At 46.4% G+C, this 27527-nt stretch overlaps 1 protein-coding gene across 3 annotated transcripts in view; it reads left to right on the forward strand.

Annotated features, from left to right (window-relative positions):
- Positions 1-27527, forward strand: part of MKNK2 (MAPK interacting serine/threonine kinase 2) — a 91838-nt gene that overhangs the window by 55370 nt on the left and 8941 nt on the right. For all 3 annotated transcript variants that reach the window (XM_073545553.1, XM_073545561.1, XM_073545569.1), the window contains exons 8-12: positions 1324-1428; positions 4144-4199; positions 7137-7232; positions 18152-18346; positions 18848-19012. In XM_073545553.1, the coding sequence (XP_073401654.1) occupies positions 1324-1428; positions 4144-4199; positions 7137-7232; positions 18152-18346; positions 18848-19012 (617 nt within the window). The remainder of the gene's footprint in view (positions 1-1323; positions 1429-4143; positions 4200-7136; positions 7233-18151; positions 18347-18847; positions 19013-27527) is intronic.

The raw sequence follows: 27527 nt of genomic DNA on the forward strand, positions 1-27527 counted from the left end.
TTTTGTTTATGCACGCGTCGTTTCGAGTTGTGCGGCGGGTCGCCGCTAACGCAACATGTTGCAATTTTGGTGGCGGCAAATTGCCTCCTCCAAACGCATGTGGACGCTAAACCACGCATTAGTCTATGGGAACGCATGCGTACGCAAGCACATGCGTACGCTTTGTATTTTCATACGCAAGAATTTACATAAGACACGCCCATTGGGAGTGGCTTGTATACATTCAAAAATTAGCGGGGAAAATAGCACTTGCCAATGGTCTGCAAACGCATGCATGCGTTTTTGCATGCGGTTGCGGTCGATACACTGCGTACTCAACTGCAAATGTGAACCTAGCCTTATACTACAGTATTTCAGTATATAGCGAAAATTGGTGTCTACAATGAAGCATAGCTTGCGGCTGGTTTTCACAGCAGTATGACAAAATGTGTACCCCAACAGTTATGTAAGTCTCATAGTCAAAAGTAATATCCCATTCCACCCAACTGAAACAAACCCCTTTTTGTGTATTTTGTCCATATAGTACAAGCAGAGAAGGCTAAGTAGGCCGCTGCTAGGGCCCATCATACGGAGTGTTTTGTAAAATGTAACTAGAGGCAGCTCCTTAGCCTACAGTACATTGCTGACGCAGTTGCCTCCGTCTCTCGTGAAACGTCTAAAGTTGCTGATCACAGAGGACATGCATCATTCTTTGAAGTCTAAACACTCCCTAAAGAAAGATGCTTCTTCTTGGAATCCCATTTACTATGACTTTTCTAGCTGTGACGAGAATTTTAACATCTTGGAAGAACAGCTTTGGTCTGGTTTTTGCTCATCTTCAGATGGTGGGATTGGAAGTAAACATTTCTTCCAACCATGGTCACTTTCTAGTTGCTCATACCATTAGAGCTATGGTGACCATTGAGAGTCAGAAACAGAACAAAACTCGCTGCTTCCAATAGGGGGCACTAGAGTTCTAGTCCTCCTCCTCTCTGGAGAGACCATTTGCATATTTAATTTCCCAGAGGAGCATGCATGACTTAGAAGTCTCCTTTGTTTCACGTGCCAGGCTTGGCTTTTCACTTTCCAAAAGGAAAGGTTACCCCTTAGACCCCAGCCCAGAGCCTCTCACCTAGCCAAATCAAATCTCATACTTTGCCCTGATGAGGGGCAATACCCGAAACACTGTCTGCCAATTAAGATTCTGATTCGGCTTTTATTCTAAGTCATATGGCAAGGCTCGTGAGTCTATACTGACTTTTAGGATTGCTCGAACATTGTCAACTGTTTAAAATTTGCTGCACATTATTTTTTGGTTCTCACCATCTTTTCTTGCTATCCTAGGTTCGATACTAAACCACATTCATCGGCGGAAGTATTTCAATGAGAGAGAAGCCAGTTTTGTAGTAAAAGATATTGCTAGTGCTCTAAACTACTTGCACAACAAAGGTATCTGACGTTAAAGGAAAGATTTATTTCACTTGACATATGAGCTGCTGCCAATCCCCCATACTTGGGTATTCATAACGACCGCCGATACACCCTAACAGCTGCAGTTAGGGGCCTTATTCTTCAGTGCCACTTTTTAACGGCACTGAGAAATGAGGTAATGGCGCCCCCACAATGTCAGAAAATCTCCATACAAAAATGATTTTATAACTTTGCCTAAAATACAAAGGAAATGTGTCATCTATATAACTATCCCTTTTAGAGATCATTTCAACTGTTCATATACAGGAAAGATATATATCTTTGTACCGTGTTAGCCAGTAGATAGAAGAATATTTAGAACTGAGTCCTCAGTGGTTGATACCTTTTCACAATAACTGTGATTTTGATCAGGGGTGCCCAAACTTTTACATGCTATTGAATGGGTGGCATTGACCTGTCAGACCTGGTGATTCAACCATATCTGGTGAAGCGAAAAGCCAGGGCTTGGTATAAAAAGGTAGCAATCTACCTCATCCAAATTGCTACCTATAACCGTTTTGTTCTGTACAAAGGACTATTCAATTTTCACCTGGAACTGGAGAAAAGCTGAGTGTCTCCTACTCAGTGGTACAGGAGGCAGTCTTTGGGTTCCAAAATTCAAATATTGCTCCTTCCGTTCCAAAAACTTTTTGAATACAGGACAGGTATTGCCGCTTTCGGAAGAAAGTGGATAACAAACTTTCACTTTTTGGTGTTACCTCTTGCGCAAGTGAAATAATTGAAGCTAAAGCAACATTTTAGAGGTAAATTTTAATTTCTTTTTACATTCCAATTTTCATTCATTCCTGTGTGGCACATTAAGGGTTAAAAAAGCAAACAAAAAACCCCGAGAACAGTTTTGAAGTATTTGAGGGGTGCGGTTTTTAAAATGGCATCACTTTTGGGGAATTTGCAATATAGAATTAAAGTCCATTAAAATCTGAATAAGTCCTGAAATAGGTTTTGTAAATTTGTTGAAAAAATTAGAAATTGCTCCTAAAGTTTTAACCCTTTGAACATCCTAGCAAAATAAAATGTTTGAAAAACGATGTAGACATACTGGAAATGTGTATTTTGTGTGGTAGAACTACCTGATTTTCAGGGCATAAAAATTTAAAGTTTGAAAATTTCTAAATTTTCCTTTTTTTTTTCTTTTTCAAATTTTTGATGTTTTCATAGATACATGCGAATCATATCGACCAAAATTTAGCACTGACATGAGGTGCAACATGTCATGAAAAACATTCTCCTAATCACTGGGATCCGTTGATCCCAGTGATTTAAAATATGGCCTGGTCATTAAGATCAAAGTTGGCTCTGGGACTAAAGCCCCCGTCACACCCCGAGTCACAAGTTTTGTGACGCAACAGCGATCTCGCCAGCGAGATCGCTGTGTGTGACACTCATCAGTGACTGGCCCCCCTGCTGGGTATCGCTGATCGTGCTTGAATGGCCTGGCCCTTTTTTTGGTTGTTGGTCTCCTGCTGGCCAGCATGCATCGCTGTGTGTGGCAGGCGGGAGACCAGTGAGCTGGAGCTGGTAACCAAGGTAAACATCGGGTTTCTAAGCACCGCGCGGCGCTTAGAAACCCAATGTGTACGTTAGATTCCAGCGTGCTGGTGCAGGGAGCTGGTAACCAAGGTAAACATCGGGTTTCTAAGCGCACTTTGTTTATAGGCTGGACATAGCTATTCATCCTGAATGGATATCGTTGCAATATATTGGCATTATGCACATTTAATTTGCTTTATTTCTGGGGATATCTAATAGCTTCAGCCATTTATAGAAACTAACCTCTGCTATGGTACTGTTATCACTACTGGCTTTTTGTTTTATGCTCATTGTCCTCTTTTTCTCATTCTTGAGAGATTCCTTTGGAAATTGTATTGTGAAATCTATAAATAAATGTTTATTTTATTCTATGGTTGCCTATGCCTCTTCATCCCCTGTTTTTTTTTTTTTTTTTTTTTTTTATCCTGGGGTGGGTGTAAGAATATAAGTTCATATTGTTGTCGGGATCGCTGGTGAGTCGCTGTGTGTGACGGGGCCCTAAGGGGCTAAAGAAGCACTCGCTGTAGTACACTGACACGGTTCATTAAGCGACGTGCGCTGCATAATGAATCGGGCGTATCTGATACCCAGCTTTCGCTTCCGCCAGAAATGTATGACATCCAGGGGCTGGTCAATCGATGGCCGCTTGAACCAGAGCTGAATCCTAAGGACATAGACAGATTGCTCCTGCGAGGATCGCACGGTAAACCTCGTGCTGGTGGTGTGCTCTCCTGACCTGAGCGTGACAGCTGCATAGAAATACGGTACATCACGCTGTCATGCTGCGGTGCGGAGAGGTGCCAGGCCCGCCCAGTCTGTTTACTGCGATGTGATCATCATACGAGTTACACGGCAGTCTCTCTGCCCGAACAGTGAGATTGCACACTATCAGAATTTGGCTAGCTTGCTGAGGGGTGAAAACCGCTTGTAAAAAGTTTTGTGGCTTAGTCTGTCTTAAAGAAGATGTTTAGATGCACAATACCTAAATTTAAAGGTCAGTAGTTAATACATGACACCTCCACCTACTTGCAGGAGACCAAAAAAATCAGTGATTCCGATTGCCTGTTTTTATTGTAGTCCTTTTTTATTTGACCTTTCTTTAAAATAAATTTCTAGAAGTTAAAGTAATTGGTCTTTTCACAGGTATAGCACATCGAGATTTGAAACCTGAAAATATCCTCTGTGAAAGCCTCCATCAGGTAAGGCTGGAAATGGGAGGAAGCGCATTAGACAAGGCTGTTATGGCAGATCCTGTATGGCCATACCACTGCACATGTTCCTGACTACCCTGTTCTGTTTGTTGACTTGTGATGATGAATCCATGGGAAGTTGATTATCACTTAGGGGTGCTGTGTCTCCTTTAAAAAAACAAAAAAGTTATCAGTTTTTCTATACTCGGATTTGCCTCCAGTGTCTTTCACATTTTTTGATCTGTCTGCTTTTTTACATTTAGCGCTACTGCCCTCCGCTTCATTCATAGACTGTGTCCAACCCTTTAGACATCCAACACTGACTTTCTGTAGAAGGAAACAAAAGTTGATAAAAAGTGGACCTAATTAAGAATGGTAAAAATGTATGTCACGTCTATGAAAATATTCATAATCTTTAAATCAGTAAACCCCCAAAAGGAGCACACTGTAGACCGCTAATTAGGGCTCTTTCAGGCGTCTTGGTTTTTGTCATGCATAGCACTTGTACCTGTGATAGCCTTTTGGGTGGGTCGCGTGTCCAGTGTTTTTCCTCTGACCACTTGTCCAATATTCAAGTGTCGTATCAATTTCGCCAGTGCAAGCTTATCGATCTGTGACAAAATCGGACAGCACTCTGATGCCATCCATGTTCTTTTTCAGGCTGCTTGATAGAATCTTGAGAAACCTCTATTTTTTTTTTTTCTTTTTCAGTGGGTAGAAACCTAATGAAACTGACGCTCTGATCAGAAATACTGATGAAACAAGGACCACTTTTGCGTACAAGAAAAGTGACTGTGAAGGAGCCCCAGTGGTCTTGAAGTATCTATCAGTCTAAGGCAGGGGACACATTATCGTATAGCATCCAACGTGGGCACATCTGATGCGATTTGCTAATGACACTCAACTCACTCTCTGCTGTGAGCGTGAGCAGAGTGTCAGGCTACTGTAATCCGATCCTCTCGCATGCGAGAATCTGATCACAGGTGATAAGGAGAGATTAATCTCTCCTCCATTGCCTTTGTCAGCGTATAGTGTACTGCACTTGGATGACATAAGAGTGCAGTCAAATGTTTTGCATGCACCCATTGACTTGAATCGGTGGGAGATACGCTGACAATCACAGATCTGCATTAGAAAAAAAAAGCCCTGATTGGCTCTGCCTCATTTGAAGAACACTGAGCAGAGTGCAATGCAATATTTTTTTGCATTGCACTCCTTTGTAATATATGCCAGTGTTGGTGAACGAGCTCCTTCCGGACCGTTTCCCAACGTGCACTATAACGCCACCAGACAGAGGCTTCTGGATACCATTTGTTTTACGGTTTAGGAAAGTGCAGTAGACTGCGCTCTCCTATAAAGAGAGCCACGTGAGACTAACGGCGGAAACCGCGTCTTTGCTGCCAATCACCCCGCATACCCGGGACTGACATATGGCTCCTCATGCTCCTCATTATTCTTAATGGACACTTTGCCCTACCAATAAGTGCACACAGTACAGCATATAGTACATTGAAGGTCGCTGAAACCGAAACGTCTTTGCTGTATGTACTGTAATTTATTAAATATCACTTTCACTGGAATCTACATGTGTGCCAAGTTAGTCTATACTATTATACGGATTGGGATCCTACTGTGCACCACCTACTTTGGAGTTGTGCCAACGGTTCTATATATTTCTAGCCTAAAAGTTTGTCCTGGAGTGCTCCAAAAAAGCGGTTTGTAGAACAGGTGACATGATGGCGCTCCCATGATTTACTCAGTTTTTTGGGCAATGACTGCTTGTGTTGTGACTGTCAATCAACCGTGAGACATGCAGCTTATTAGAGCATGCCAAAGATACTAGGTTAGCACCTGAGCATGCTAAGATAACACCTTATCTCAGCATATTCCCCCATCACTAATAGTACACATCGGCATCACAAAGGAGCTGGCAGACAGAAAATACTGGAGGAGGCAAATGGGAGTATGGCACAGGTATCCCACAGGTTTTATCTGACAGCCCAAAGAATGAGAACATTCACACAGAACAGATCTGCTGTGGAGTTTATATACTGTATGTAAATTGTCAATACGTGATCTGTGGGCAAAAGCACAATAGACTATTCACAGGTTATTTTAGAACAAATTTGGCTAAATAGATTCACGCTATCCTGGTTTGGTGCCCAGTCCGGGCTCACGTAGAAACTGGTCAGTCTTCACATCTGAGCACCTTTGTCGTTTACTAGTCATCACCTAGTCACCAGGCCTCACGAGTGGTTAGGTGATTACTGACGAGTTGTACTTTTGAATGACATGACTGGTTTTACCATTTAATGTACTAGAAAATAATTCAAAGTGCCGTGAAATTGCGAAAAGTGCATTTCCACAATTTTTTATATACCGTATATACTTATATATTTGCCATGTTCACTATATGGTAAAACTGACCTGGCAATATGATTCTCCAGGTCACTAGAAGTACACAGGTGGCAAACATGTATAGTTTAAGCGGTGATAAAAAAAAATCCTGTTAAAGGCGCGTGATTGCTGATTAAGGAAAGATACGGGCTCAGTACTGGAGCCCGCATCAAAGTTAGAGGCGCGATATATGCATATGTCGTGATGGGGTTAATATTTCGCCGACAACTTCGAGAGACTGTTGAACAGTTGTGGGCTAAAGAGGATTTATGTTTAGCTTGGTGCACGCTCTTATTTTCTGCCACAAATTGAGCTTAAATTGACATTGTGCTGCGGATGTCAAATTTACGGTGGCGGTGAATTTACACTGCAGATCCTCACCTGCACGTGATTAAGATATCTTGAATTTCAGACAGTCCACAGCATATCCGACCTGTGTGACCAAGCCATTCTTCAATGCTTCCTCTTCCCGTAAAGGAAACAAGTTTATAAAATCTGTTCGTTGCTATGAAATACTTGTTGTTAATGTACATCTGTCTTCTCTGCCAGGTGTCCCCAGTGAAGATTTGTGACTTTGACCTTGGCAGTGGGATCAAGCTGAATAGTGATTGTTCGCCAATATCTACCCCTGAACTTTTAACTCCGGTAAGATTAACACTTTATACGCACTGATCATTTTTGAGTAAAAATATAAGCAATGATGGAGATTTCCTTCACAGTGTATATAAGATGTCTACACACCCCTGGTAAAATGTCAGCTTTTGTCATGTAAAAAAAATCAAGCCAAGAAGAATCATTTCAGAACTTTTTCCACTTTTAGTGTTACCCATAAGCTGTACAAATCCACTGCGAAACAAACTGAAATCATTTTGAGGGGAAAAGAAGCCACATAATTAAAATTAATGTGGCTGCATAAGTGTAAACACCCTCTTATAATTGGGGATGTGGTTATGTTCAGAATTAAACAATCAAATTTAAACTCATGTTAAAGGGAATCTGTCGGCAGGTTTTTGATATGTAATCTAGGAGCAGAGACCTGGATTCCATTGTTATGTCACTTGCTAAGCTGTGTTTTGCTGTTTCAATAAAATCATTGATTTATCATAAGGAGATTATCATTATAGGACAACTTGGCACATGCATGCGAGTCATCAGTGATTAGCAGCTCTCACTATATAATGTACACCTAAAACTTTGGAGTGGGCGCAGGACCGGCATCAGCACCTGGGCAAGTTCCAGGGCCCTGAGCAGGCTGGGGGGCCCACTCGCCGTTGGAGACACTGATGTGTTATGGGAGCCCAGCGCCTGCGAGTGGGCCCCCGCCGCTTGCTCAGGGCCCCGGCACTTGCAAAACTTGTCTCACTGTTCCTGAGCTACGGTGTTTTCTGCGTCTTCTTACTCCGACGTTTCAGGTCATGTCTGTGTGCCCTCTGCCTGAACAGTCAGTATAAAGAGCCGGAAGACGGCGACTCTGAGGATTCCAGAGCAGTGAGAAGAGATGAGTAGTTCATTTTTTATTTTTATTTTTTTTAAATGTTTGAAACGTTATATTGGACCCATCATACACTGGAGCGCATCATATGGGGCCCAGCATACACTGGGGCGCATCATATGGGGCCCAGCATACACTGGGGCGCATCATATGGGGCCCAGCATACACTGGGGCGCATCATATGGGGCCCAGCATACACTGACTGGGGCGCATCATATGGGGCCCAGCATACACTGACTGGGGCCCAGCATATGGGGCCCAGCATACACTGACTGGGGCCCAGCATATGGGGCCCAGCATACACTGACTGGGGCCCAGCATATGGGGCCCAGCATACACTGACTGAGGCCCAGCATATGGGGCCCAGCATACACTGACTGGGGCGCAGCATATGGGGCCCAGCATACACTGACTGGGGCGCAGCATATGGGGCCCAGCATACACTGACTGGGGCGCAGCATATGGGGCCCAGCATACACTGACTGGGGCGCAGCATATGGGGCCCAGCATACACTGACTGGGGCGCAGCATATGGGGCCCAGCATACACTGACTGGGGCGCATCATATGGGGCCCAGCATACACTGACTGGGGCGCATCATATGGGGCCCAGCATACACTGACTGGGGCGCATCATATGGGGCCCAGCATACACTGACTGGGGCGCATCATATGGGGCCCAGCATACACTGACTGGGGCGCATCATATGGGGCCCAGCATACACTGACTGGGGCCCATCATATGGGGCCCAGCATACACTGACTGGGGCCCAGCATATGGGGCCCAGCATACACTGACTGGGGCCCAGCATATGGGGCCCAGCATACACTGACTGGGGCCCAGCATATGGGGCCCAGCATACACTGACTGGGGCCCAGCATATGGGGCCCAGCATACACTGACTGGGGCCCAGCATATGGGGCCCAGCATACACTGACTGGGGCCCAGCATATGGGGCCCAGCATACACTGACTGGGGCCCAGCATATGGGGCCCAGCATACACTGACTGGGGCCCAGCATACACTGACTGGGTCCCAGCATACGGGGCCCAGCATACACTGACTGGGGCCCAGCATACGGGGCCCAGCATACACTGACTGGGGCCCAGCATACGGGGCCCAGCATACACTGACTGGGGCCCAGCATACGGGGCCCAGCATACACTGACTGGGGCCCAGCATACGGGGCCCAGCATACACTGACTGGGGCCCAGCATACGGGGCCCAGCATACACTGACTGGGGCCCAGCATACGGGGCCCAGCATACACTGACTGGGGCCCAGCATACGGGGCCCAGCATACACTGACTGGGGCCCAGCATACGGGGCCCAGCATACACTGACTGGGGCCCAGCATACGGGGCCCAGCATACACTGACTGGGGCCCAGCATACGGGGCCCAGCATACACTGACTGGGGCCCAGCATACACGGCCCAGCATACACTGACTGGGGCCCAGCATACACGGCCCAGCATACACTGACTGGGGCCCAGCATACACGGCCCAGCATACACTGACTGGGGCCCAGCATACACGGCCCAGCATACACTGACTGGGGCCCAGCATACACGGCCCAGCATACACTGACTGGGGCCCAGCATACACGGCCCAGCATACACTGACTGGGGCCCAGCATACACGGCCCAGCATACACTGACTGGGGCCCAGCATACGGGGCCCAGCATACACTGACTGGGGCCCAGCATACGGGGCCCAGCATACACTGACTGGGGCCCAGCATACGGGGCCCAGCATACACTGACTGGGGCCCAGCATACGGGGCCCAGCATACACTGACTGGGGCCCAGCATACGGGGCCCAGCATACACTGACTGGGGCCCAGCATACGGGGCCCAGCATACACTGACTGGGGCCCAGCATACGGGGCCCAGCATACACTGACTGGGGCCCAGCATACGGGGCCCAGCATACACTGACTGGGGCCCAGCATACGGGGCCCAGCATACACTGACTGGGGCCCAGCATACGGGGCCCAGCATACACTGACTGGGGCCCAGCATACGGGGCCCAGCATACACTGACTGGGGCCCAGCATACGGGGCCCAGCATACACTGACTGGGGCCCAGCATACGGGGCCCAGCATACACTGACTGGGGCCCAGCATACGGGGCCCAGCATACACTGACTGGGGCCCAGCATACGGGGCCCAGCATACACTGACTGGGGCCCAGCATACGGGGCCCAGCATACACTGACTGGGGCCCAGCATACGGGGCCCAGCATACACTGACTGGGGCCCAGCATACGGGGCCCAGCATACACTGACTGGGGCCCAGCATACGGGGCCCAGCATACACTGACTGGGGCCCAGCATACGGGGCCCAGCATACACTGACTGGGGCCCAGCATACGGGGCCCAGCATACACTGACTGGGGCCCAGCATACGGGGCCCAGCATACACTGACTGGGGCCCAGCATACGGGGCCCAGCATACACTGACTGGGGCCCAGCATACGGGGCCCAGCATACACTGACTGGGGCCCAGCATACGGGGCCCAGCATACACTGACTGGGGCCCAGCATACGGGGCCCAGCATACACTGACTGGGGCCCAGCATACGGGGCCCAGCATACACTGACTGGGGCCCAGCATACGGGGCCCAGCATACACTGACTGGGGCCCAGCATACGGGGCCCAGCATACACTGACTGGGGCCCAGCATACGGGGCCCAGCATACACTGACTGGGGCCCAGCATACGGGGCCCAGCATACACTGACTGGGGCCCAGCATACGGGGCCCAGCATACACTGACTGGGGCCCAGCATACGGGGCCCAGCATACACTGACTGGGGCCCAGCATACGGGGCCCAGCATACACTGACTGGGGCCCAGCATACGGGGCCCAGCATACACTGACTGGGGCCCAGCATACACGGCCCAGCATACACTGACTGGGGCGGCCCAGCATACACTGACTGGGGCGGCCCAGCATACACTGACTGGGGCGGCCCAGCATACACTGACTGGGGCGGCCCAGCATATGGGGCCCAGCATACACTGACTGGGGCGGCCCAGCATATGGGGCCCAGCATACACTGACTGGGGGGGCCCAGCATACACTGACTGGGGCGGCCCAGCATATGGGGCCCAGCATACACTGACTGGGGCGGCCCAGCATATGGGGCCCAGCATACACTGACTGGGGCGGCCCAGCATATGGGGCCCAGCATACACTGACTGGGGCGGCCCAGCATATGGGGCCCAGCATACACTGACTGGGGCGGCCCAGCATATGGGGCCCAGCATACACTGACTGGGGCGGCCCAGCATATGGGGCCCAGCATACACTGACTGGGGCGGCCCAGCATATGGGGCCCAGCATACACTGTATGGGGCGCATGATATGGGCTATACGGACTATACTGTCCGGTTTCTGAGCTATTGATATCACAATTATGTAAGAAGTAATTCCTTGGCATTGTACTTATATTTCTCTGCTGTATCTGTGCATCATGAATTGTGGTATGTGCATTCGCCCGGGGCCCACAAAAACCTGGAGTCGGCCCTGTGTCGGCGGGTTAGTCACAGATCAACAGTTGAGCTCTGCTTGATTTTCAGGAGAGTAAACTGTGATTCTATAATAACTGCTGCACCCAGTAAATTTATACATCGCAGGAATCAGGATTTCTGTCCCTAAATCATGGTGCTCTCAGATTACATGGAAAAATCTGCTGACAGGTTACGTTTGCAGTGACTACACATATGCCATCATTTAGAGTGATTCTGATTAATCCCATATAAAGTTTTAGCTGTTCTAGTAGGATTTTCCTGACATTTTCCTAGTTGCAATTTACGGCAAAATCCATGGTCTGTAAACAGCTTACACCACAGCAAAGGGATCTCGCGGTTATCGCTCAGGAGGTTACAATTTTTTTTTTTTTCCCGTGGCATTAAATGTCATCGAAAAGTGTAAAGACAGATCAAGAAGTGGCTTAAAATTTGTAGCATTACTTAGAATTGAGCATCCCTCAAAAATTGTTGAAATTTGATCTGTGAGGCCTACAGGGACATTGAAGAAGCTGTAGAAATTTCTGGCAAGTACTGCTTGTGCACTGCATGGGACAACAATCTTCTTTATTTGTTTGGCCTGTATTGCAAGCAAGATGGAAGCCCTTTCTTGCAAAGAAAAATATCCAAGCCCAGCTATGTGTTACGAAAATCTGCACAGTCTGCCAAAAGCATGTGGGAAAATGTTATGGTCTGAGGTGACCTATCTCCGACCCATCTCCTATTATGGCACACTCCTATCTTGGGTCCTCTGATAACGGGAGGGGGTGAAACTCCTAGGGTCAAGGGACATCAAAAGCTAGGAACTACTTAAACCAGATAAGTTACCCACTGTGATGTTGGCTTACAAAGTGCCTTTTTTGACTTGCCACCTTGTCACTAATCATAGATATGTTGAGCACCATAACTGTATTAGGTGTTCTATATGCACTTGCACTTTGTTACATTAACATTTCTGGATTCCTCCTAAGCACATGTGCACCTTATGTGACAGACAGCTGTGATTGAGTTACTGTGTGCACACGTTGCAGAACTCCCGCGGAAGTTACCGCGGGAATTCCATTCTGCGGGAAAACAGCATTTTAACTTGCCGCGATTTTCCAGCGGAAAAACTAGCGATTTGCAAGCATAACTTGCAGAATGCTAGCGTTTTTGTAGCATCGCTTGGCGAACTGATTGACAGGTTGGGCACACGCGTCAAACAGTGTTTGACTAGTGTGACCAGCTTTTTACTATTGAGGCTGCCTATGCAGCATCAGTAGTAAAAAAGATCTAAGGTTAAAAATAACACCTTCCGACGTCCCGATCATCGCGATGCTCCCGTTCCCAGTAATGCCTTATGAGACCTTTGATGACGTAGCGGTCTTGCTATGCGCTACGTCATCACAGGTCGTTGCCGCAAGGTATTACTGGGAATGGGAGTTGGCGGGAGCATATGGTGCACCCTCCCAGGGCAGTGGGGTACTCGGTACCGGGCCGGTATCAGTGGGATGTGTCACAGCAGCGGTCACCCGGACCGTGGCCCCGGGCGCCCAAGTAATAGCGAGATGTGAATGGTGGAATGTAGTTAATGGAATAGTTTGTGATGCCACCTGTGGTGTTCGGCAAGGGAGGTGTTAAGCCAACGCTGCAGACAGATCCTCCTGGACAGATGGTGTGGTGCAGCAATGATGTTACAGCCCTCCACAGGCAGGGCTGTTGTCCTAGGGCAGTGTAGATGTGGAGACACTTAGATGGTGTAGTGTTTGGCACAGGGGATGTAGCAGTGCCAGGCGGACGGACGCAGGAAGGAATGGAGGACACCAGGGCATGTAGTTCCAAAGCTTTACTCAGTCTGTAGTGCCCGCTTCTGTGCCGTGTCCTCCGGGTCAGGGACTCGGTCAACCTCCAGGCAAGATGGAATGCTCCCTTCCACACTCCGCCAACTTATGTACCTTTTCTGAACGTCTCCTCTATAGCGCCTTTAAGTGTGAAGATCTCCTAGTACTGAGTTACACTGGAGTTCCTCCTGACAGATGTTCCCAAGAACTCTACTTGTACGGCAGACAGCTGTAGCCTGCTTCGGGGACTCTCTACTCCTGAGTCCCGGCTCTCTATCCGTGTTGCTGTTGTGCCCCCAAGTCTTAGATGGGAGTAATGCATTTACAGCCCACTACTCCACCGGTGTCTGCTGCAGAACCATTAGTGTCCATACAACCTCGGGGACCGGGCCCCGGCCTTGCGCTTAGAACTTCTAGGCAGGGTTCTTCCTCTAACCCACGTCCTCTGTGTTCCCTTTCACTCCTACGTTCGGTACTTGTCTTTCCCTCCTATGGAAGCTCAGGCTTCGGTTCAATGTCTTTCTCCTTCTTTCCTTTCCCGTGCCAGCTGGCTCAGATCACTGAGGCAGCTGCAGCACTCCTTCCTCCATCCCTCTTCCAGGGATCCCCACTCCACTCCGAGTGGCTTCCTCTCTGACTCCCCGTCTGACTCAACCTTCTCACTCACTGACCTGTAATCCTAAACCATCCCGCTCTTTTATGTATTCTCAACTCCACCCGCCTTCCAGCACGTTTAGTGTTCCAAGCAGGGAACCACCAAAGGTGCTCTGCTTCTCTCTAAGCAAGGAGCCACAATGTGGTTTTGCTGAACTACTCTATTGCGTGGGGTGCGAGTGTTGGAGCGTGGTCAGGAGCCTCCAACTTAGATGGATGGTGGGGCACCACACCTTAGGAGAAGGTGCAGTACCTCTGTGGCGACTGAGCCTCAGGGGCGCCACACATCGGGAAGGTGAATATAACCCGATTTTTCCTTTCTATTTTTTACAGGGATATGGTACCCACAGCCTGGAGGAGAATCTCCTCTCCTCCACCCCCTGGGTACCATCCGCAAATGTTCTGCTTACTTTTCGCATGGTGGGCACAGCCACATACGGAAAGTAAGCAGAACAATGCATTCATATGTGGGCGGAATCGCCGCGATTCCGCAAAACTAATGAGCATGCTGCGTATTTTTCCGTGATGCGATTCCGCCGCGGGAAAATCCACAGCATTGCGGCATCCCATAGGATTGTGTGGGATGCTGTTTTTTTTTGCGTTTTCGCTGCAAAATCGCGCTGAAAAAACCGCAACGTGTGAACGCAGCCTGAGGGGTTACCACAGATAATGAAAAGAGGCCTAGCTGATATTAACTCAATAATATGTAAGACTTCATTCATAGTCACACCACGAGACATAGCCCCCCTCGTAATCACAGCCTAGTGGTACCATAGACCATTAACTGCATGCTGATTGCATGTTGATTTATTGCTCTAGTGGTAGAATAGGGGCACGCAGCGACATTAAGGGACTGCCGATGTTAAGCGGGTGTGCAACATCGGATTTTAGGGTGCCAACCGCCGCTGTCAGGTAGGATTACAGCTAAAAGGGACCTATTAGGGTCATTGTAAGATTGTTATACCAGATCTTGCCCAATTCCCTGACTAAAAAAAATCTGTTTTACCCCTTACTGCCATCGAACGGTATAGTACATCCGATGGCAGTACCCTTGCTTTGATGTGGGCTTCGGCGATGAGCCCACATCAAAGTACACGACATGCTAAAACCAATGATGTCTTTCAAAAGTACAACTCGTCCTGCAAAAAAACAAGCCCTCACATGGCCATATTGACAGAAAAATAAAGTTATGGCTCTGGAAATAAGGGGAGCAAAAAACCAAAATACAAAGGGGTAAAAAAAATACGGAGGGCTTATTTTTTTGTGGGACGAGTTGTACTTTGAACGACACCATTGGTTTCACCATCTCATGTACTAGAAAATGGGGAAAAAAATTCTAAGTGGAGTGAAATTGCAAAAAAGTGCAATCCCACACTGGTTTTTCGTTTGGCTTTTTTGCTAGGTTCACTAAATGCTAAAACTGACCTGCCATTATGATTCTTGAGGTCATTACGAATTCATAGACACCAAACATGTCTAGGTTCTTTTTTAGTTTAAGCGGCGAAAAAAATTCCAACCTTTTGTAAAAAAAAAAAAAGCGCCATTTTCCGATATCCGTAGCGTCTCTATTTTTTGTGATCTCTGGTTGGGTGAGGGCTTATTTTTTGCACACCAAGCTGACGTTTTTAATGATACCATTTTGGTGCAGATACGCTCTTTTGGTTGTCAGTTATTGCATTTTAATGCAATGTTGCTGCGTCCAAAAAAAATAAAATGTAATTCTGGCGCTTTTTTTTTTTTTTTCTTGCTACACCATTTTAGCGATTGGGTTAATCCTTTTTTTTTTATATTGATCGGGCAGTTCTGAACGCGGCAATACCAAATGTGTTTGATTTTTTTTCTTTATTGTTTTATTGATTTAAACTTTTTATATATTTTTTTTAAAAAAACTTTTTTACTTTTGGCATGCTTCAATAGTCGCCGTGGAAGACTAGAAGCTGCCATAACCTGACAGCCTCTGCTACATAGAGGCGATTATCAGATCACCTCTATATAGCAGAATTACTTGTTATGAGCACCAACCACCGGGTGGCGCTCACAGCAAGCTGGTACTGACAACCGTAGAGGTCTCCAGGAGACCTCTGGTTGTCATGCCAACAATCCGGTGACCCGCGATCACATGACGGGGGTCACAGGTGGGCAGATTTCCGGCCCAATGGCCGAAAGAGCAAGTTAAATGCAGCTGTCGGTGTTTAAAAGCGGTATTTAATGGGTTAATAGCCATGGGTGGATTGTGATTCCATCCGCGGCTATTCCGGGTACATGTCAGCTGTTCAAAACAGCTGACATGTCCCAGGAAAGATGTGGGCTCAGCGCCAGAGCCCATTTCAAAGGGAGGGAGTCTGATGTCGACATAAATTCACACCCAATGTGGAAAAGGGGTTAAAGGGTTTTTTGTTGCCCTCTGGTGTAATTTATGGTCTGAAAAGGTATGTTTGTCGCAAAGCCAACACTAGCATCACCATCATACAGAACATCATACCCACAGTGAAGCATGATGAAAAACAAGCCCAAAATATAATACTGCTTCCATCAACTGGGTCTGGAACTTTAGTCAGGATGGAGGGAATTATGAACAGTTCAAAATATGTCAGTTTTGCAACAAAATGTTAAGGCCTCTTCTACAGAAGCTGAAAATGAATTTTACCTTTCAGCATGACCGAAACCCCAATAACTCCAAATCAAAATATATTCAAACATACTTCCAAAGCGGCAAAAGAATGGCTTCGCCAGGAAGAGTAAAAAATAAAAAAAAGTTTTGGCATAGCCAAAGCCCAGATGTGGGTGACCTGAAGAGGAAAGGCTGTACACAGGAGATGCTCTCACAATCTGATAGATTTGAAGTGCTACTACAAGGAAGAGTGGGCAAAGATGCTAATTCTAGATGATCATCATTGGACTAGTCTATGGCTACACTACTGCATACAAGACTTCTCCCGTGCTTCCCCCATTCTCTGGAACTCTCTGCCCTGCTGCAACACATCAGACTCTCACCATCAATGGAAACCTTCAAGAAGAACCTGAAGACCCACCTGTTCCAACAAGCCTACAGCCTGCAATGATCCTCGGTCTACTGAACCACCGCACGACCTGCTCTACCCTCTCCTACTGTATCCTCACCCATCCCTGTAGACTGTGAGCCCTCGCGGGCAGGGTCTCCTTTCCTTATGTACTTGTGTGTCCCTTGTCTTACACACGTTTATTATACTTGTCTATATTTTCCCTTTTCACATGTAAAGCTCCATGGAATCATAGAATCGTAGAGTTGGAAGGGACCTCCTGGGCCATCTGGTCCAACCCCCTGCTCAATGGCGCTATATAAATGCATAATAATAATATCCCTATGTACACACAAAGGAGATATACCTGTCAATCTACTGGAGCTGGACATAGAGGAGCTGGCTGGGGGGGGGGGGGCGCAGCACTGGACTAGTTGATGTCTCCCATCTGTAAAAAAAAAAAAAAAAAATCCCAACTCTAGTCTATCCTTGAGTCTCCTAAGGCCTCTTTCACACTTCAGTTTTTAGTGTCAGTTAAAATCCGCCAAAAAGACGGAAAAGCGGATCCGATCCTAACAGATGTGAATGGATGCAACAGGATCCGTTTTTTGACGGATCCGCAGAATGAAGAATTTTAAAGGGGGAGAGAGAGCTTTTTTTCGTCCGCCAGAAAGGATTTCAGGGTTAATTTTCTCCCTGACTTCCTTTCTCCGGGCATGCGCAATGGAGAATGCGGATCCAACAACAAAAAAAACGTTGCAAGGTCCGTCCAGGCATGCCGGCGGACGCATAAACTGTGGCGGATCCTCACAAAAACGGTCAAGATCCGCCAGTAATGCAACTCAATGGGGAAAACGGATCCTCAAAAAAAAAAATGGCGGATCCGTTTTTTTCAAAACCTGGCGGATTTTGACTGATGGTCAAAAACGGAAGTGTGAAAGAGGCCTAAGGCAACTTTTTTTAAAATGACACAAAAAAACAAACTTTTATTCTGAATAATAAACTGTCTTTCTTCCTGCTGTGTTGCCAAATCTAAGTTATATGTTTGACCTTATGTGTCTACAGTGTGGATCTGCAGAATATATGGCTCCCGAAGTGGTTGAGGCATTTAATGAGGAAGCGTCAATATATGACAAGCGCTGCGATCTATGGAGCCTTGGAGTGATCTTGTACATCATGTTGAGTGGCTATCCACCATTTGTCGGGCACTGTGGAAGTGCTTGTGGCTGGGATAGAGGAGAGGCTTGTCCTGCTTGCCAGGTATTCTGAATAGGGACTTACATCTTGGCTGCTTTAAAGGAGTTGGCTACTTTTTTTTTTTTTTTTTTTTCTTTAGAAATGGCATGTCCCCAATACTTTTTTTTTTTTTTCTTTCACCTTCTTATATTTCTTATATGTAAGTATTACAGGTTATCCTCCTTCGCTTCTAAGTGGCGATAGAAAGCTGTAGCTGCTCTCCTGGCCACAAAGTGTTGATGACCAATAAAGGAGCTCCCACCAATTGAAAAACCTTAATCAAAGGGAAAGGGAAAACCATTTGGTGTGGTTAAATGTTCCTCCATCAGCCACCATTTTTTGGGCAGTAGAGCAGTGCAGTCTGAGGAAAGCTTCACGAAGGGCAAGAGGAGAACCATTACTAGTAGGTGTCGCAAGGTCATGTTCCAAACACAATTGTTAGAATACTCCTAAAGTGGCCAACCCCTTTCGTTTATTTTTTTACTTTCACAAATTTTGATATTGCTATTTTTATGCAATCAACAGAATATGCTATTTGTAAGCATTCAAGAAGGAAAATACGAGTTTCCAGATAAAGACTGGGCTCACATATCATCTGGAGCCAAAGATCTTATCTCAAAGTTGCTGCTACGAGATGCCAAAAAGAGACTAAGCGCAGCACAGGTTTTACAGCATCCATGGGTTCAAGGGGTAAGTCCCAAATGAATTTTAAGTTGAGTGGGTATTATGGCCATTGAAAGGGTGAATTCTAGCGAACACTTGTTGCCAAAAAAATCCTAAACCGAGATATGGATCGAGAGCTTTCAGTAGCAGATATTTCGGCACCAATCTCGTGGTTATCAGCGAGCCCCACTCAGATGATTTTGATGCTGCTTCAAATCTGCTGTTTTAGTTTTACCTTGCTACTGTTACCCAATATCTGTTTGGTTAGTGCTGCGTGGCAAAACTGAGTCGCGGTTCCAACCAGAAATTCCTTGGTAATTTTATTCAAACGGTGAAAATTGTAATTCCAGAAGAAATTAAAAATGGCCGTTTTGCCAAATTGTCATTTTAAAAAAAATATTGACATTTTATTATAAAAATCAAGCTTTCCGAGGGTGAAACGAGTGATGTAAGTCACAGCCTAACGGCTCACTCAGACAAGCATATTAATAAAGGAATCCTGACGACCTGTATGATTTCATCTTCGTAGGTTTGACTTTGAAACGTTGCAGCGTTTTAGAGAAAGACATACTTTAAAAGCTGCCAGGCACCAAGAAGTACTAGGCAAGTTGGAAAGGCAGATCCACAGCGGGTTTCTCTGCCCATTCCCCAGTAGTGACAGATCTTTCAATGCGTGTGTTTTTATGGAAAAGACCGGTCATTCATTGACAGCGGGCTGTGAGAAGACATCAGAGATGCGCCTTTTCGACTAGTCTCCAGGAACTCAAACATACTTGACTGAGATCATACAGCCAGTGCCAAATACATGCTGCCTACGGATCGGGCAGCTTGTATCATCTGTCAGGTTCTTTTAAATGTCCATGTGCTATCTGTATGCATAACGGGTAGCATATGGACCGCGAAGTGACCATTGTGTGGTAGTTCACATGGATGGTTTTATACACAAATAGATGGTCTGCTTGTAAAAAATTGCAGTAATGCACCACTTTTTTTTTTTTTTTTTTTTTTTACGAATGAGACTCGCCCATTATAAATTAGTGGGTGCGCAAAAATGGATGAATTACACGTTTTCATCCATAGGTTGTTTTTCCATTTCAGATTTTAACCTGGCAAACTGGATTTAGCCTATTATATTTAAAATTGTTGATGTAGAAAACTTGTGCCATAGACATATGTCGTGTCCTACGTCATCCATCCTGCAGAAATAAACTGGTATACGGATGGCAATACAAATGGAAAATCGTCTGTTTTTTTCTAGGTGAAAAACAGTGTGTAAAAATCATGTGAACCTAAGCCAAATTTTCACCCATGTCCACCTTGGTTAATTTATTTCTGGCAGTTATGTGACTGTAATGATACAGATTACACATTAGGTTTTTGTTTCTTTTCTCTGGGGTGTCCATCCGTGTGAGCCAGGCACCTGTAGTGTTCCCTAAAATCATGACCCCTTGCAATAAGGCCCTTTTTCAAAGAGAATATCATCAGAAAATTACCTATTTAAATTGTGCTTTCATTGTTACTAAATCTTATTTTTTCTTAACACATCTTAGTTTTTTAGATTTTTTTTTTTCTTTAATGTCTTGCAATTTATTAGACTGCCGAGTTGCTGTTTTTCACATGGACATTAGCAGCAAGAGACTCACTCAGACCCTATTTGTTTGTCTAGAAGTATAGATGTGGCATGCTCTAATCTGAATAAAGATAAGTTTAAAGCGAACCTGTTTTGGTCGCTATAAGATGCTGCCTCCGCCTTTCAGGGCTTATCTACAGCATTCTATAATGCTATAGATAAGCCCCTGGTCCGACCTAAAAGATAAGAAAAATAACATTTATTATGCTCACCCGGGGGAGGTGGTTCGGTCCGATGGGTGTCCTGGGTCCGGCACCTCCAATCTTCTTGCGATGCCACCTTCCTGCTTGCTTCATCACGCTCCTACGCAGGCGTTCTTCTCTGCCCTGTTGAGGGTAGAGGAAAGTACTGCAGTGCGCAGGCACCAGGAAAGGTCAGAGGCCCAGGGCAGAGAAGTACGCCTGCGCCGAAGTGCGATGCCGGGAGAGATGAAGCAAGCAGGAAGGCGGCATCGCAAGAAGATGGGAGGCATTGGACTAGACCGCACCAAAGGCCCCCCCCCCTCCCCCAGGTGAGTAAAATAAGTTTTTACTCTTCGCCACGACAGCACCCACTGGAGGTATCGGATCCGCCCATTTGGAACAGGAAACCCTACAGGAAAGATAAAAGGGGCGGTCCGCCTTTCCTCCTCAGTTTTGGTTTCCTGTTCCAAATGGAGCAGGATCCTGCAGGATCTTACCTGGGCCATGCATCCGCCTGTGCGGTCTCTTCGGGAACGGCAGGGGCTGCGGTCCGGAGGCAGCGTCGGGGGAGACTCCGTTTGACGGCTCCCCCCTCGTCTGGTGGCACAGTGGTAATGGCCGGGTCCGGGGAGGGCCGCCCGGTCTTACCAGGGAGCGCGCCGGTCTGGCATCCGGGAGATTTTCCCCCCCCCCCCATTCCCATCGGTGGGGGTATAGCGTGGATGGTGAGGCCATGTGCGCGCGAGCCGCGTGTTATTAGCGGTGGCGCGGGAGCAGGCCGGCGCCCGACGCTCCCATACCCCGGAAGTAATGGTTGAACTTCCGGGGTAAGATGGCGATGACGCGGCGCATGCGCCCTGTGACAGGGCGACTTCCGGGGCAACGATACAGGTAAAACAGCGCTGCAGCGCTGCAACATTGGAACATGTCGTCCCCCGCAGAGTCGCAAACCCCAGCAGGGGATTCAGCTGGGGGCAACTCCACCAGGGACCGCAGCGCCAGGACGGAGACCGCCCGCAGGAGCGAGGCAGCAGAAACCCGATCCAAACCGTCTCAGCCATCTGAACCGGTATTAAGCTTCACTGGGTGAGTGTGCAAAGCAGATGCTCTACCTATTAAGCTAACCTCCTCTCCTCCCCCCCCCCCCTCTCTTTACCTTTGACCTCCCGTTTCAGTCAAAGAAAAAAGGAAAAACAAAACATAAAGAATGTGCATTATGTTCAGAGCCTCTCCCTGACTCCTACCCCAAAAAACTCTGCAAACAATGCATGAAAGAGACCAGGCAGGGTCTTTCTTCTCAGGATATCCGAGCCATAATTAGGGAGGAAATACAAGCCATCAACCGCGCCAGCACTCCCGCAGAGTCCAGGCATAGAAAACAGGTTATTGTCAGTTCAGAGTCAGAGGAAGAACAGGGGTTAAACTCAGGCTCCGCATCCACGTCCTCATCATCATCTTCGGAGGCGGAAGGACGCGCATGTTTTCCTCTGGACAGCGTAGATAACCTGGTAAAAGCGGTTAGGAATACCATGGGGTGTGAAGAGGAAAGGGGAGCCCAGACCGCGCAGGACATTATGTTTGCGGGATTGGCAGAAAAAAAGAGATCATTTCCAGTAATACCGGCAATTAAAGATCTCATCAAAAGGGAATGGGAAAAACACGACCAGAGGGGTTTTCTCCCATCCGCTTCAAAACGGAAGTACCCGTTCACTGATGAAGATCTATTAAAATGGTCTAAAATACCAAAGGTGGACGCTGTCATATCCTCCACTTCCAAACAAACCTCGATCCCGGTCGAGGACGCAGGATTGTTAGCAGACCCATTGGACCGAAAGGCTGAATCCTCGCTCAAAAGGTCCTGGGAGTCCACCACCGGGGTATTCAAACCCGCAATAGCCAGCACATGTACTGCTAGGTCAATGCTGGTATGGCTAGATCAATTAGACCAGCAGATTGAGCAAAGAGTGTCAAGGGAGAAACTGCGTGCAGCCATCCCGTTGATAAGAGGGGCAGCTGCCTTTATGGCAGACGCTTCAGCGGACACCCTAAGACTTGCAGCAAGGTCGGCAGCCCTGGTGAATAACGCCAGACGCGCGCTTTGGATAAAAAGCTGGAAAGGGGATGCACAATCAAAATCCAAAATTAGTGCAACCCCATGCGAGGGTGAGTTCCTCTTCGGAAAAGCCTTAGACGAAATTCTCGCCAAGGCAAAAGAAAGGAAAAAGGCCTTCAGTGATTCTCCCATTCCGTTTTATAGGAAAACCTTTAAAAGACGGCCATTCGGGAGAAGAAGACAATCGGACAGAACGAGATGGGCCACGAAAGACGAAAAGCAGAAGGGTACCATCTTCAGAGGGCCAACATATAGGAGAGAAAAAAATTAAAAGTTTAGACCCACCGGTTGGGGGCAGATTAAAATTTTTTTTTACCAAATGGGAACAAATTACGTTAAACCCATGGATTTTGAATATAATCAGGGAAGGAATAAAGATTGAATTCCTTCGAATCCCCTATGAGTTCTTTGTTATAACTCGCCTTAATTCCTCACTTCAGCAAAAGGCTCTCGAAGACGAGATTCGAGTCCTGCTAGCTAAAAAAGTTTTAGTTGACGTCCCTGAGGAACAACAGGGTAGAGGCTTTTACTCTCCCCTGTTTTTGGTGTCTAAACCAGACGGTACATTTAGAACCATTATTAATTTAAAGAAGCTAAATTCATTTATAAAAAATTATAAGTTCAAAATGGAATCGATTAGATCCACTATAAAGCTTCTTTTCCCAAATTGCGTAATGGCAGGGATTGATTTAAAAGATGCTTATTATCATCTCCCTATACACAACAGATTCCAGAAATACCCAAGAGTCGCAGTGGAAGTCGAGGGCAGGATTCGTCATTTCCAATACGCGGCCATGCCCTTCGGGCTTTCCACGGCACCAAGAATATTTACCAAGGTGATGGCAGAAGTAATGGCCTACCTTCGCCAAAAGGACACACTAATTGTACCATATCTAGACGACTTCCTAGTAATTGGGAATTCAGTCAAACAATGTACTGAGCGTGTGACTGACGCAGTCTCCTCTTTTCAGAGCCTTGGCTGGATCATCAATATCCAAAAGTCCAGACTCGATCCGCAATCTCTCCAGACATTTCTAGGATTTCAACTAGATTCCTTGACCCAGAGATGTCTACTACCCCAGGTAAAAATCATCCTCACAAAACAAAAAATACAAGCAGCTATAGATAAACCACGTGTATCCTTAAGAGGAGCAATGTCACTATTAGGATCACTAAATTCCTGCACCCCGGCAGTCCGGTGGGCCCAATACCATGTCCGTACACTACAACACCAGATCCTCCAGGAGGATAAGCGACATAGTGGTCGTTTACAGAGTAAAATAACCCTGTCACAAGAAGTCTTGACTTCCCTAGAGTGGTGGTTAGACGATGACCATTTATGTTCAGGAGTCCCATGGGTTATAGTTCCATCCTGTATTGTAACCACCGATGCCAGTCCCCAGGGCTGGGGAGCCCACATGGAGAATGGGTTTTATCAGGGAAGGTGGAGTAAAGAGGAATGTGATTACTCATCTAATCTAAAAGAACTGACTGCAGTGTTCTATGCTCTATACAACTTCCTTCCACAGCTCCAACAGAAGCATGTAAGGATCCTGTCGGACAATACCACCACAGTGGCATATATAAACAGACAAGGAGGAACTCGATCAGAGACTCTGATGTCTTCAGCGGCAAAAATTTTAAACTTGGCAGAAAACTATTTTTTGTCCCTCTCGGCCCTTCATATAAGAGGCGAGAGCAATCAAAAGGCAGACTTCCTAAGCCGTCACACTCTACGACAAGGAGAGTGGTGCCTCAATCGGAAGGTCTTCAGGGACATAGTAGCCGCATGGGGACAACCCGAGGTGGATCTTTTTGCCACAAGGGAGAACAGGCAGATAAAAACCTTTGCCTCCCTATCTCCGTCAGATCACCCAAACATACTGGACGCCTTTCTAGTTCCATGGAATTTCAACCTAGCATATGCGTTCCCTCCATTGATCCTCCTACCTCAAGTAATTCGGAAGATCAGAGACGACAAAGCAAGAATAATCTTAATAGCACCGTTCTGGCCAAAAAGACCGTGGTTTTCGTGGCTGCAGATTATGTCGATAACAGATCCTTGGATCCTTCCGACTGCCAATCTACTCTCCCAAGGCCCCTTTTTCCACCCTCAAGTACTCAGCTTGCACTTGACGGCGTGGAATTTGAGAGGCAGTTATTGAGGACAAGAGGATTCTCGGAGTCCTTAATTGCTACACTACTACAAAGTAGAAAACAGTCCACGACCCAGATTTACATTAGAATATGGAAAAAATTTCTTCAATTCCATACAGTACCTCATACAACAGAAGTTCCGATAATCCCAATCTTGGAATTTCTGCAGAAGGGGAAAGACTTAGGCTTAGCAGTAAATACACTGAAAGTACAAATATCGGCATTAGGAGCACTATATGGCCATAATATAGCAGGCAACAAATGGATAACTCGTTTTATTACAGCATGTGAACGAATAACTCCAATCCACATACCCTCCGTCCCTACATGGGATCTAAATCTGGTCTTAGACGCCCTAACGGTAGACCCCTTTGAGCCGATCGACACAATACCCTTCAAATACTTAGCACTTAAAATGGCCCTCTTAGTATCACTAACCTCAGCTAGAAGAGTGGGTGATATTCAGGCCTTATCAATAGATCCACCCTTTTTTCAAGAATACCAAGACAGATTGGTATTAAAACCAGACCCTGCCTACCTGCCAAAAGTGGCAACAAAATACCATAGATCTCAGGAGATACTCCTCCCAACCTTCTATAAAAATCCCTCTACTCCGGAAGAGCAGAGGTTCCATACTCTGGACGTCAAAAGAACTGTCCTAAAATGTATTGAGAGGTCCAACAGTTGGAGGCAGAGTAGGGCCCTATTTGTTTCATTTCAGGGCTGTAAGAAGGGGTATGGAGTCACGAAGAGCACCATTTCCCGGTGGATCAGAGAGGCCATTCGTTTAGCCTACTCCGCAAAAAACGAAGATCCTCCAGGGAACATCAGGGCGCATTCCACCAGGGCAATGGCAACCTCTTGGGCGGAAAAGGGAGATGTTCCAATTGAAACTATATGTAAGGCGGCAGTTTGGTCATCCCCTTCTACCTTCTATAACCACTACAGACTTGATCTTTCATCAACCTCTGACTTAAGCTTTGGCAGGACTATCCTTGGCACGGTGGTCCCACCCAGGTGATGGTCTCTGGAATCTCTCCAGTGGGTGCTGTCGTGGCGAAGAGTAAAAAGCCGGATTACTTACCGGTAATGCTCTTTTAATGAGTCCACGACAGCACCCGTTCACTTCCCCCCCTAAATATATCAATAGTTAAAGTATTACCAAATAATGGATAAGAAAGATGTTAAAATAAGAGAACATTGCCTAATCCTTGGCGGTCCTTCTGGTACTCTGAAACGTAAAACTGAGGAGGAAAGGCGGACCGCCCCTTTTATCTTTCCTGTAGGGTTTCCTGTTCCAAATGGGCGGATCCGATACCTCCAGTGGGTGCTGTCGTGGACTCATTAAAAGAGCATTACCGGTAAGTAATCCGGCTTATTTTTCTTATCTTTCAGGTCGGACCGGGGGCTTATCTACAGCATTATAGAATGCTGTAGAGAAACCCTGAAAGGCAGTGGCTGCATCTTATAGTGGCCGAAACAGGTGACAGGTTCCCTTTAAATTGAGGGGAAGACGAGTAGTTACAACATTAATTATTAGGTGTTGTATCAAGTTCATAAATGGGTGAAATTACCAAGTGTTTATAAAAAGAATCTTATTAAAAATACTCTCCAGAACCGAGGGATTTTTTAATTTTACAGTGTACAGCTTGTTGCCACCGTTCTGTCCCATCTTGGCTCATTGTCTGAGACCAGCCATGTGATTATAGTCTGAGAATGAAGGGTAGAGCATGAACAATGTGGAAGTCAAATAAGTGGACAGTCCAATTTTCCATCTTCTCAGAAGCTTTTAATAAAGAGCTGGTTTGCGAAAGAATAAGTCGTATCGGCTTCTTTGTTCTGTAGGCCGCAACATGGCCAGCACCAGGCGAATCGTGTGGTGGCCCCAACTTTCCACTGAGCTCTGGATCAAAGATTCTGGCAGACTCCAAGGACAGCCAGTGCTTGTACATGAAGTATTTCTCAACTTCCACTTTTTTACAATTCTGACCAGTCACTTTGAGGTACTGATTCTAAAAAGCTTAAATAGATCCCACTGAGATTTTTTTTATGACCTATTGTACTTCATGATAGTGGTAAAATTTGTTCGATACAACTTGCGTTTTTTTGTGAACAAATCGGAAATTTGGGGAAAATTTAGAAAATGTTGGAATTGTCAAACTTACGCCCTTAAACCAGAGTTTTGTAAACCAAAATGGTTAATAACATTTACCACATGTCTACTTTACATCAGAACAATTATTAAAATAGTTTTTTTTTTTTTTTTTTTTTTTGTTAAAAAGGTAAAAGGGTTAATTTATCAGCGATTTCAAATTTTTTCCAACAAAATTTTACAAAACCATTTTCTTAGGGACCACATCACATTTGAAGTGACTTTGAGGGGCCTTTTTGACAGAAAATACTCCAAATTAACACCATTCTAAAAAACTGCACCCTCAAGGTGCTCAAAACCACATGCAA

The sequence above is a fragment of the Dendrobates tinctorius genome, unplaced genomic scaffold (assembly GCF_039654945.1).
Source record: "Dendrobates tinctorius isolate UK_male_01 unplaced genomic scaffold, ASM3965494v1 ptg000011l, whole genome shotgun sequence".
Taxonomy (NCBI): Eukaryota; Metazoa; Chordata; class Amphibia; order Anura; family Dendrobatidae; genus Dendrobates; species Dendrobates tinctorius.